Raw genomic sequence first — 13,576 nt, forward strand, 5'->3', positions numbered from 1 at the left:
CAATCGTAGAATCCAAAAATAGAATAATATACAGGGTGTTCTATTTTAAAAAATGCAACTATAATATTTTTTACTTATTTGGGACACTCTGTATCTTGTAAAAATATTTTTAAATTGTAGCTCTAATAGTCCTTCAACGAACCCAAAACTTACAATTTGTAAACATCTAATTGTTTAGCTACAATACTCCGTGTCGTATGTGGTGAACAACCCTGTATAATTTCATTAAATTATAAAAGTTTTTTAGCTGAACTTTTTTAATTTAACAAATTTTTATCTATTGATATATTATGATGATTTGTTCTGTGTCAATAATTCATAAGTCGAAATTGAAAAATAATATACGACAGTTCTTGGCTTTCAAATTCAATCTGACAAAATTACAGTTATTTTTTTTTTAAGTTAAGGCCTTAGAGTATTTTCTTTGTTTATATTTTTAAGTTTCTTTTTGGGAAAAAATGTGTTTGAACGTGTTCTTATCAAAACAAGAAAAAAAATCTGCACTATGGAACGTGTAATGTAAACCGTATATATGTGCATGATTTGTAGATGTTACAAATAAATGAAAAATATAATGTTAGTTAAAATGATGAAAACAAGTTAAAATAATCATATTACCGATTTGAGCCATGATTTGCAGCAGCATTACTTGTCGAATATAAATACTTTTTCCAGAACCATTTGGACCAGTAATGACATGACTACTGTAGTGTTCACAACTCGTCTAAAACAAACAAAAAATCAACTCTTCTCTTGTTCAAAAAACTTATCTATAAAAAATATTCTAATACATACGATCGGGTTAGAGACGGGTTTGCACAAAAAATCCAACATAGGATGCCGACCAAGAACCACTTCGGTATAGTCGTTAAATTCGGGTTTAACCCAACTATTGGCCAAACTAGCTTCGGCCAAAGACTGCAACACGTCCAAGTAGGCCACGTTCTCCACCAGTTTGTAAAACAGATGAGCGTACTGTTTTATTTGAGCCACAGTTTTGTGAACAATACTAAAAACAATTTAAACATGTATTTTCAGTCGTTACAAAATAGATATTCTTACAGATTGCTAATAGTGAATAAATCTCTCAAAATATCGTCGATTCTCGTGGCTAGATTGACAAGTTCGGGAGTTTTCATAGTAAAACTGTTCGCCATACGAGTAACCTTAAAATTATATAAAACAGTAACAACAATGTTAACTTAAATAATTATACTGGTATTATAAGCTTTAAATAAAAATATTAAGGAAGGATTTAAGAAATAAGAAGATGCGTAACCTTATGGGCGATTTCGTGGCACAAAACCTGTCCGAGATTTAGTTTAGCTCTGCGCCGCTGTTGAGCTGAGTTGTTTACAGCGCAGCGGATAAAGAATACTGTACCGAAGTTCTGCTTTCAGCCAACAGAGTGGGTGGTTGCCGGAGACAGTGTTGCCAGAACTACGGATTAATCCGTATATTTGTGGATTTTGGATACAGTACGTTAATAATACGGATCTTCTATAATTAAACAATTTAATATAATATCATATGATTAAACAAAGGACGGCGTCAGAGTTGGCTTGGAAATAAAAATCGCTTTTATTTCATATATAAAATAATATGGTAAATGTCAATAGTATCATTGTCAAGCCAACTAAACGACTTTTTTCGATCATTCGAAATATTCAGTACCTATAAAAGAATTTTTATATTTGTTGTTTGTTCTATGTTTAACGCGAATTAATTTTCAATACATAAACGCGGATTTTTCATCCAAAGATATTTTCATCAAACCGTATTATAGATATTAGACATTTTAATATGGCAACATTGTCTCTTTCAGTTCCACACCGTCTTCGATATGCCTTCGCTAGCCGAATTAGAGCAAATGAGTGTTTTATGCGTTGGCCGCAGAACGAGTAGAGGCTCTACCGTACACCACTTGAGACGTAAGGGGAAATCAAATCAGTCTTGTCACGAATTTGCCCATTATTCCTTCAATCAACGATCTAATGCATACATTGGAGACGAAATTAACATCATGAACCTCCGTTTTTGATAGTTCTGTTTGAGGGTTCAATTGACACATTTGAATTTGATTTAAATTTTGCGGATTTTTTGTGCTTTTCTGAGCTAATTTTATGATATTTATTATTTATTCTACAAATGGTTTTGTTTAGAGGTAGTACATTTAGAGACATATTCGGTAAGAACTAAAATTAACAGTGACATTATTAGGAATTCCAGAAAAAAAGCTGTAAAATAGTTGTGCTGTCTTGTGGTAGATCTCGGTTGAAAATCAAAATAAATAAGGAAATGATTCTCACTGATCAATAATACACTTTTTACTTTAGTAAACCAATTAATTATGAATTCACTTAGAATTTGTTGATATGTTTCTTAAGATATTAAAACATGTGTATTAAAACATATGTGTTAAGATATTAAAATATCTTTGCTCCTTTCTTAATATTTTTATTCAAATACACACACCGGAAAAGTCTAGGGATATTACAATTTTATCCGGCCATCGTCAGTAATGTTATTATTTGCATTTCTGATATAATAAAATTAAAATAAACAAATAGTTTACAGGACGTATTGGAAATAAAAATGCGAAATTTACCGAATTTTTCAAATTTACCTTGATTTTTATTAAACTAAAAAAATACACACATTTTTTTTTAATTCTAAGCTGTGAATTAAAAAAAAAGATAAAACCATTTTTACTTAATAAAGGGTATGGCCTCCTCTACTGTTCATTACAGCCCTACATCGTCTCTCCATGCTCCTGATCAGGTTGTCGATCTCTTCTTGAGGTACAGCCTGCCACGCTGCATTCACGGCCCGAACCAGATCCCTACGAGTTTCACGAAGCATACCCATTCTCAAAATTCTTCTTTGGACCGCGTCCCATACGTGCTCGATGGGGTTGAGGTCAGGAGATTGTGCCGGCCAGGGTAAGATGTTTAATTGATGAGCATTGATAAACTCACTTACCACTCTGGCTGTACGAGGCCGTGCATTGTCATGCATGAGAATGAAGTTTCTCCCAAAATCATTGGCATATGGTAACACGACAGGCTCAAGAATTAAATCACGATATGTGATTCCTGTTAGAAACCTTTCAAGAAAAACGAGATCGGTTTTTCGGCCTAATTGGACTGCTCCCCAGACCATAACTGTTCCACCTTGATAAGGGTGCACTTCCTGAACATGATCCAACCGAATAAGATTTCCCGGTTCTCTCCATACCCTAAGCCTTCTCGAATCCGGATGTAATCCAAAGCGTGACTCATCCGTGAAGAGAACATTGGCCCAATGTTCATTCGACCACTGAACATGATCTTGAGCCCACAAATATTGTACCTCTCGATTTCCTCTCGTTAAGGGTTGAGCTCTCCAGGGGCGTCTGCTTCTTAAGTTGACCTCTCTTAATCTATTGCGAACAGTGTCAGACTAACGGTTACATTATGTGTTTCCTGGAGAATTAAACTAAGCTCTGGTGCTGTAAGAGTCGGTCGGCGTCGAGCATTTAATTGTAAAAAATGATCTTGCTGAGGGGTAGTAATGCGATGTCGCCCTGTGTACCTTTCAGCAACATCACCACTTTCACGGTAGCGTGCACTTAATCGCGATATTACACTTTGCGTTGTATTTAATGCTCTAGCTACGTCGATTTGGCGCATTCCAGCTTCGAGCATACCCATGGCCCTTAGCATTTCGTCTCTGTTAAGATGTCTACGTTCCATAATGTCGTTTAATACTAAACAGAGTTATTAGAATGAATTTTGGCCAGTTATCATAAAAATATAGCCAGTACAGGTTAAATTCGAACAATTGATGCTAGGTGCTTTTTATACATTTGACAAAAAATGCACAAACACTTCTGCAAATATCCCAAATTTAGAAATAACTAGTGTGACTACTTCGTTTCAATCGAAGTAGAAAGAATCGCCCTATAAATATGTGGTTGTTTATTCAAAACATTTATTTTTAACTTTAATAAAATGATATCCCTAGATTTTTCCGGTGTGTGTATTATAAGTAAATCAAAATATCACTTAAAAATACCTGAATAAACTCATCTGGTAATTTCGATGACTTCAAAAATTGCTTTTGGTTTTTGTTTAACGGCAACACCATATGATATCCCTTCTTGTTATTATTTGATAAAATTAAAGGCAGGTTATGCTTCTCTCCCAGCGATTTTACATACACTGAATTGAAATAAAAACCAAACTATTAGAAAATTGTGTAATTCAATTTAGTGGAGTGCCTTAAGCCCTTATGGGATACAAACCTCGGAATTCATTTACTGTGAACGAATTTTTATAAAACTTTTTGCATTGTATTGTTAATAATATATATTACAAAGTTTACCCATTTAAATTCGTTGCTTTCACTTTAGTATTTAAATACTCGTAAACGCACATATACAAATGCATACATACAAGATGGCTCCGTGTTCCAAAAAGCTCTGTATCAGGATTCCTATTTGAAATTTTCACTCCAAACCTTTTACAAAATATGTGTTTAATGGTAGTTCACATTTCACAAATATTTTTACAGATATACAGGGTGAGTCAAATATATTTTTACACATAAATTTTAGTTTTTCAAGTGAACTGCTTTATATTTGTGCAGTGAATTTGCTATAAAATTCCGGTTCTAAAAATACCTTAATAACATAGAGTATACTGAGTGATTTTTGAATTATGACCACGTCCATGAGGACGTCAATCTAGACGTCCAGGAACCTTCGTATGAGAACTTCTAATCTAGACGATCGACTTATTGTAAGCTTATCGCTAAGAAACCGCCGTTTGCCACCTAATGAATGTACATATTTACTAATGAAGACTGAATGAAGCAAATCTTATCTCAAGATGGCTTTCTTCGGGACCAGAACTTGCTGGAACTGTTGACTAGGACTAAAAGCAAAGGCATGGTTTTAATGTAAAAATGATGAAAAAATGTTAGTATCTTTTCAAAAACGAATATCGCCAACAAAAAAAGCTAATGAGATGAATCAAAAAACAAACTATCGAGAAACATTACAACAATTACAAACAACAGAAAACAAACTAGATGATAAATTGATTTTTAAATTTATTTCTATTTTAACATTTTACACAGGATGTTTCAAACTTTTAGGAAGTTTCATTTTTAATTTAGAAAGAAATACTAATAAGTCAGATAATTTGGCTACATACTGCTTAAAAAATCATTAAAATCGGCCCACTAGAAGAAAATATATAAAACTTTAAAACGCCTCAAAGTTTTAAGGTGTCTATTTTTAGTGCCAATGTATTTCAAAAACTATAGATTTTAGTCATATACTTTTCTAATGAAACTCGCCCTTTATTTTATTACTAGAATCCAAAAATTAACTAATATATAGAGTGTTCCATTACAAAAAACAAAACTTTGATGTGTAACTTTTTTGGGGGACACCCTGTAGAACTCTATATAATTTTAGAAAATGCTTTAAATTGACTTACATAACCCCACAAAATTTCATTTCAATACATACCTTTTGTTCGCCTTGCAAAAACTGGGTCGTATATGACGCGCCACCTGGTCTAATTCGATTTCAATCAAAATTTCAATGATTAGAATATAAGCAGAATAGGTATACCTAGCTTATACATTAGATTCATTTATTTCAATAAATTTACTTAGAAAAACAAATAAAAAAATCAAAAAGTTAAGAAGAAAATAACTAAGAATTTACTAAAATAAAAAATTAAAAGCAACGAAAAAATATGGGTAAACATTTTAGTATCTTCTCTATAAAACACACTACAAAAGGTTCCACATTAATATATTCACAGTAATTGAATTCCGAGGTAAAAGTCTCTGATTGCCACTAATTGTAGATTACAGACTTCTGAAGATGCCAGACATATAATGGCGTAACATCAAGAGCAATTAATTACTTTTAATTAAAGAACCTCAATAACCCAAAAAACAGAAGTTAACTAAAGTAAATCAATTGTAGATGTTATACTATTGAATTTTTACTCTCATCGCGCGTAAAGAAGTCGGTTTTTCCCAAATATCTTTGGAACTAATTGGATTTTTCCAGATTTAAAAACATGGCGCCAAGGAGCAACATTTCTCTAATATAATCATCTTTATATCTCTTCTCAGTATCAATAATAATTCACTTAGAAATAAATGTTACCTCTCATATCTTCTACCCTTTCCGAGTATGTTTTCCTGATCAAATCAAAAAAACCATTAACGCCTGATTTAATAGCCCAAATTCTTCTAGTCTCAGCTTCTTTTCCTTTAGCAAAGTAAGCGTCTTCACAAATTGTTTTTCTAAAATAATAAAATTTATAAACAAATTTTATTTCTTTGTTAACATGATTTTGGCGGATAACATTTATAAAATGCCATTCTACTTATATATTAATATAACAGACAACTTATACATGTATCTCAATGAACCTACTTACCTTATTAGAGTTTTCATATCGTCAAATTCATCTGAATTAAGCAAATCAGTTAAATGTTCAAAAAATGGCGGGGTTAGAAGTTTGGTAACTTGTTTTAAAGCCACAGTTGTGTCTAGAATGCCGTTCAGTACAAGAAGATAGTTCAGTTGAGCATTGGAACAACTGCAGATTCAAAAGAAATTAAAGACATTGTAAAATCAGCAAATTAAATAAAATTTACCTTTGAGGATCTTGAGGCACAAGGGTGCTCAAAGTTAAAAGTTGTTCGATGTTTGAAAACTTAGGCAAAATACCCTGCGAAATTTTATATAATTATTCATAATGATTTTTATATACAGATACGTTCTGGAAAAGCACTATATGAAGTTTTCGGTTTGATATTTTTTTTATTTTTATTTAAAAAAATATGATAAAACTGTTGAACCTTTGACACAATCCAAATTCATTATTTCAGTCTACTATCTAGGCAACATTTATATTTCTTGTCAATGATGACAGGTATTGAGTATTTCTATTTCCAAATATCTTGAGAACGGTTACTTTTAGTGATTTTTAAAAAGAGATATTTTTTACACAAAAAAACAGCGGAAACCTATATTTTTCACTCAGTAGTGTAGTACAGATACGGTCGAAAATTATTACTCTAAAAAGCAGTTAAATTCAAGTCGGTGGCGCTCCCTACGAGTAGAAGTCATACTCATAGATAAATGCAACAAGTTTAGATTGGAAAGCCCGTAAAAATTTTGGATCGCGAAATTATTTTGGGTCGCGACCGTTCTACGCGATCTGGCGCTGCTATAGCGGTCGCTAAGAACAACGGCAAACAAAAACAGAAATAATTTTCTCTTGTCAAAGTCAGAATCTTCAAAAATCATAATAATCTTTCAAAATCTAAACCGCTCTCATTAAAGAAATTCCGAAAAGTGTTTATAACGTACATTTTCAAAGTAATTATTGCTATCTTGTGAGTTTAATTCAAGTTTTATTTACTCCAACCGGTGATAATTGTGAAAAAGTGGCATTAAAAACTTAAAAGCTGTGCTGTGAACTGTGAACTGTGAACTGCAAAACCATCGTGGATCATGGCATAACGTCGGTTTCCAGTGTTTCATAGGTATTTCATACATGCGTCCTTATATAAAATAAAGTTTCTTGTATGCAACACACTGTATTTTATTTATAAAATTAAACGAAAATAATAATAAATTTGAATAAACAATATTTGGCGATATAATTCCGGGAAAAGCCGAACCGCTCCGAAATTTTCAAAAGTTTTGGGTCGCGACCGTTGCAAGAATAGCGCCAAATAGTGTTTACATTGTCCTTATGGGCACTTTCCAATCTAAACTTGTTTCATTTATCTATGGTCATACTGACATGGAAATCAGAAAAAATCACCTAATTGTTCTCCAAATATGGACATTAATTAAATTATTTAGAAAGAATCCGAAATAATAATGAAACTTCTGCACCCTGTATAAACCGAAGCATTTTAGGACATGAACTTATACAAACATTTTTACTTATTTTTATTTGCAGAATATGTAGCAGAACTTTGCCCAACACAATTCGGACCACCCCACTATAGGATAGAATTCAGTTATTTTGGCCATGAAAGGATAAAAAACCAAACATGGGTTTAGGATGTTTTTTTTCCAAATCAGTTTGAGTATTATAAGCTTTTAAGAGAAACTTAAGTTAAATTTTAGTGAAAAAAATCTTCAATCGTCATTTTTAGCCGACCATACCAACAGGTATGGTAGGCTATTAAGATCGGCAAAAAGAAAGTTTTTTTAATTTCACTCAAAATGAGTTATTTCGATCATAAACGACCTAAATACAAAATATTTTCATGGCGTCTGTCTGTCTGTCTGTCTGTCTGTCTCTCTGTCCGTCTGTAACACGATAACTCAAAAACCGCTGAACCGATTTTAACCAAATTTGGCACAAAAATACTGTGGCACCCGAGAATCTGGCCATTAGTTTTTGGTGGCGGTTGGTAAGGGGGTATGGGAGGAGGTTAAAAATTTTAAAAAATAACTCCAAAATTACAGTAGCTAGCGAAACGCGGTTTTCAAATTAAGATTAGGAATAATATTTGCAAGAAAATTTGTAATAACATCAAAATCAAAGCCGCAGTTTTTGAGATTTTAACATATTTTAGTATGGGCGGCTAAACGTGCCTCCCGGCGCCAAATTTTTTAATTTTTTTTGTTTAAACGGAAATAAAAATTACTATTGCAAGTTCTAGACAATTTTTCAAAATCGAATGTGATCTAAACATGTGTGCAGAAAATAACATTACTTTTTTTCAGTAAAATACAATGTCAATTGATGAAATTTATTTACATTTACAAAGAAATAAATGGAAATCGAACAAAGTGGATAATGCAGATATGTGAAAGTTGTGAAAATAAATTTTTATCTAAATCTAAGAACTATCATTGTTATGACTAAATACTTAACATTTCTGTATCAAATTCAATGTTATCTAAGCCTAGATCCTCAAGAAAAGTGTCTAGATTACCACAGTCTTCGGCATCATCATTGTCTTCTGTATGAGGATGATGATCTTGATTGTATGACTCTAGAAGATTTCTTACTTCAGAAGGCGACGTTGTTTTAATTGGGATTTTCGTGATCCGACAGATAAACTTGAAATTAATGGGTCAGATGTATCCATAGCTCTATCGAAAACGTCCGTGAGAGTGTTGGTCCTGCTGTTTCTTCGTGCATGGTTTTCCCGATTTTCTGCACACATGTTTTTATTTAAAATATACCTTTATTTGCATATTTGCAGGAAAAAGCTGTTTTTCTGACAGTTGCGCCCCTGACGGCCATTTTTCGAACTTGAAAATAATTTCCAGCGATTTCCCTTGGCCGATTTACCTAATAAAATTTTTTATTCCGAGTCAAAAAGATTAACGATTACTGAGTTATGGCCGAGGTCCGTTCTTAGTTGGCCACCCAGTACTCTTACGACTTGTGCTATAAGTACGCATAAAACGTATTTATGCAAGCTCACGCAAAAATTAAGTACGTCCTATTTTAGCTGGTATTCCAATGCACTGTGAAATGTTATTCCGATATCAATCAATTGCAATCATTTTTTTGTAGTTCCAACGGAAAAGAAGTAATGAATGATTTAAGTAACGCTAAACCTTGCTTAACATTTTTGACAATAAATGCGTAGAAAATAATTTTTTAACTGAACATTATATATTTTTCTCATTACTTACCATGAGTATTCGTCTCCATCATCACAAAAAAAACATTGCTCGAAATCTAATTCGCCACATTCACCAAATTAAATTTATACTAAATTGACACGATAAAGAAACAATTATTTTCTTTGACACACACAACTTACTTTGCGTTGCCGCCACGCATGACCTACTTAGTGTTTTTTTTGTTATCCACATCATGAAATAGGGATTTTTCAATGTTTACGTAATATTTTGAGTATCAAAACAGAAATGTAAAAATTTATCATTTTGGCCAAAATTAACTGATTTTATCCCAAAGTGCACCCCTGTATTGACAAAATATTTTTAAAATGTGGGCATATTTTATAAAGACATTGGAGTGAACATCTCAAATAAGAAACCTGATTCAGAGGTGTATAGTTCGTAAACGTCCGTTCGTATTCCGACCTCGGAACGAAAGGAACTAGTTCCCGGTTTCTTAAAAGACTAGTTCCTCAGGGCCTTTTCCGAGGACCGAGACTGTGACCGAGATATAATAATATGCGACGGCGACAGCTAGGCTAGCACGATCATAGCGCGATACTAGTCGGGAGTGGCGAGTGCTAGCCGTATGTTATCGGTCCCGGACCGAAAGGATCGAGAGGAACTAGGGAACTAAATAAAAGACTAGTTCACGGACGGATCGCCTAGCTCGAATATAGACCGACGCTCGGCGGGAACGGGGAGGGCCAGCCGTATGTTATCAGTCCCGGACCGAAAGGAACAAGAGGAACTAGAGGAACTAAAGGAACTAATTAAAATACTAGTTCACGAAAATATATTCGGTCCAGATATAATACAAATAATACGGATCCGGCCTTGTCTATGGTTGCAGCCGGCGTAATTATCACAGAAAATTGTCGTGTCGTGGATACTGTTTGTAATTTTTAGTTTTTTTTGATATATTGATATTTGATTGAAATGTTTCACTTTAGGACCCTCAAATTAAGAAATATCTTGTAAAACGAAGTAGATATTCTGACTTTTTAGGCAAAAATAAAGAGTTCGAAGTGACGGAAAATGCAATTTTAATTAAGAGAAAACTTTACCTTCTATTTATTATTTAGCTTCGCCTACATGTGTCACTATTAAGTATTTTATTATTTGCTCCAATTGATTTTTGATGTAGTTTTTGAAACTCTGATTTGAGTTACTTTTTAATTTTTTGTTCTTATCTGCAATAAAACTTACCTATACGTTTTTAATATACGAAATTACACGTCTCGTAATATTTCGTACATTATAAAAATTACGGGGAGGTAATTACCATATCAGGTGCTCGGTGGCGTAGAGGTACAGGCTCTCGTCTACCAATCTCAAGGTAGTGGGTTCAAATCCCACACCCGGCATTTCATCAGCCGACTATTTTTATTTAAAATAAAAATAGTTTGGGTACCTAGGTCGTACCAGCCCTAAATGAGTACTTGGGATTCACAATCCTGAGGTAATAATAGGCGATTGAAGCGTAGGGCTAGCCGCATTACCTTCCTTGTATACCGAACGGCTCCAGTATAGCAAGCTGTACTTTGCTACTCCCAAGGCGTTAAACGCTATATACGGGAGCTATTATTATTATATAAAAATTATACAAATCATACTATGAATAGTTCTGACTGAAATAATGAAACCCGTGAGCAAGCAACGAGGATGCCAATGTTAATCGGGAACTAATGTGAACTAAAGACCTAGTTGAATTCCTCTGAAGGAACTAGTTCCTCACAAAGAACTAAAATTCCCACCTCTACCTGATATCGAGCTTTGTCGGAACGTTGGGTCACCCTGTAAGATTAAAATTTCAAGTGTTTTACTATACTAACCTGGATTGATAATAACAAATCTGGGCGACTGATTAACTGTGTTACACATTTCAATCTCTCTTGAATTTTCTCGACCGAATAGAAAGGTTGCAGTACAGTAGAACGTAAGTTTCTACTACCAGCTTTAGTTAAACAATGATTTATGACACCTAACAATGTTGAATACTTATTAGCTTGTGCCGACTGCATACTAGATACTAACTCAAGTCTATCGGCAGTGGATATATCTACATAATATAATAAATTATTAATATTAGATTAAACGGATAAAGTTAACTCAGTTACCAATCATAGCATATCCTTCTGAGCTTTCATATTCCAATTTTATACAGTTACTTGTATAGTATATGTACAATCGATCTTGTAAATACGATAATAATGCACCCGCAGCAGCAACTGTGTAGTATCTATATGTAGTATTTTATAAAAATTAATGGCAATATAAAATCTCTAACAAATATATAAATATAATCGATGCCAATTAAACTTTTAGTTACGTCATCGAGGGCACGATTATTAAATTCACTGTTACCAACCATGGACATATTCGGCGCATGGCTGACTAACTGGATTTAATTTTCACCCTGGCTATTTAGCTGGTAGCCCTGCTGTAAAAAATGCCAAGTTGCCACATTTATTTATTTTCTTCCTGAATTTTTTATTCGTTTTGATACTTTAGTTTTGTATTACGAGTTTTTGGTGTAAATAAGTAGTGTTGTGATACTTTAAGCTTGAAAATGTTTACTAGCAGACCTTGCAGTCGAACATTTTTCTTTTTAGAACCCCTTTTAGTGCGAAGTGTACAAGATAGATTAATAGTCGTAAAAAACTCATCGCAACTTTATTAGAATATTTTGAACGGGAAAGCGGTAGTAATGGCCCTTTATGTCCCTTAAGTGCTGTTAAGAAGGTGAGTTTTGTTGATGTAAAATAATAACTGTTTATATATTTATAACAAATTTATTTTTGTTTCCTAAAATATTTTGATTAAAAGAATATACAGGGTGTTTCCAAACAAATGCGAAAAACTTCAGCGGGTGATTCCTTGTTCAAAATAAAGGGTAGTTTGCTTTATAAACGTTGGGTCAAAAGTCAACCATTAGGGAGATATCGCGGTACAAAGATGGCGGAAAAATAATGTTTTTATTTTTTATCTTGAAAACGAAAAGAGATAGACTAATGAAATTTTACGGAAGCATTACTGTTATGAAAACACACTTTCTGGTAATTTTTTCACTTTTTTAAAATGAGTGGAAGGGGTTGAAATAAACTACCCCTATCATTCTTGTTAATGAAATTTAAAGAAAAATCTTATCAAACACATGCAAAAAAATTAATTTTGATAGTTTAGTTTATTTAGAAACTTTTTTATCTCTTGTGTTTTTTTGAATAAAAAATCCTTGATTTGAAATTAAAAAATAAAATGTAAAGCATTACATGTCAGGACAAAAAACATTTTTAGATAAAGAATCTAGTGGGCAGCTGTAATTTTTTTAGGAAAAAATCTAGTCGGCCGCTGTCACTTTTTAGGATGTTTCTAATATTGTTTTATTTGACATTACCCTACTGCAATACGTTATTATCTAGATTATTTTTTATTTTTTTTTTCACAGCATTTTTGCTGGGTACGGCCAATGTTCGCGGGGTCTTTATAGACCAACGCGACCATCTGTTGCCAGTATACGTCTCACGGTGTGACAGATTGCCAGAATGACAGCTTTTTGTGAGATTGCTACAATTTGCTTCGGGTTGCGTATGCTGATAGCCTTAAGATTGCGGGGTAAGTACTTATCTACTAACCCATTACATGATATTATTATAGGATATATTTCCACCTTTTCCAACTGATACATTCTCTTTATCTCATCCGCGAGTTCTTGGTATTTCAGGACTTTCTCCATTCTTGATTTTCCTACATTTTCGTCTGCTGGAATTTGTATACTATTACTTGCGCCTTTCTTTGCTTCTTATCAAAAACTAAGATGTCTGGTCGATTGTGACTCACCGTCCTATCCGTTGTTATAGCTAGGTCCCATAGGATCTTCCACGATTCGTTTTCTAGTAC

General features: G+C 33.3%; 1 protein-coding gene across 1 annotated transcript in view; it reads right to left on the reverse strand.

The window, feature by feature from the left end:
* The window catches only part of LOC115888541, a 52,125-nt gene that overhangs the window by 27,785 nt on the left and 10,764 nt on the right, over positions 1-13,576 (reverse strand). Inside the window, exons 5-13 of the mRNA XM_030908295.1 lie at positions 11,797-11,918; positions 11,512-11,738; positions 6,670-6,743; positions 6,450-6,611; positions 6,173-6,312; positions 4,057-4,202; positions 1,063-1,166; positions 796-1,009; positions 619-724 (exon numbers count right to left, since the gene is read on the reverse strand). Of these exons, the coding sequence (XP_030764155.1) occupies positions 619-724; positions 796-1,009; positions 1,063-1,166; positions 4,057-4,202; positions 6,173-6,312; positions 6,450-6,611; positions 6,670-6,743; positions 11,512-11,738; positions 11,797-11,918 (1,295 nt within the window). The remainder of the gene's footprint in view (positions 1-618; positions 725-795; positions 1,010-1,062; positions 1,167-4,056; positions 4,203-6,172; positions 6,313-6,449; positions 6,612-6,669; positions 6,744-11,511; positions 11,739-11,796; positions 11,919-13,576) is intronic.

Source organism: Sitophilus oryzae, unplaced genomic scaffold (genome assembly GCF_002938485.1).
Source record: "Sitophilus oryzae breed Bouriz unplaced genomic scaffold, Soryzae_2.0 scaffold_1167_pilon_pilon, whole genome shotgun sequence".
Lineage (NCBI taxonomy): Eukaryota > Metazoa > Arthropoda > Insecta > Coleoptera > Curculionidae > Sitophilus > Sitophilus oryzae.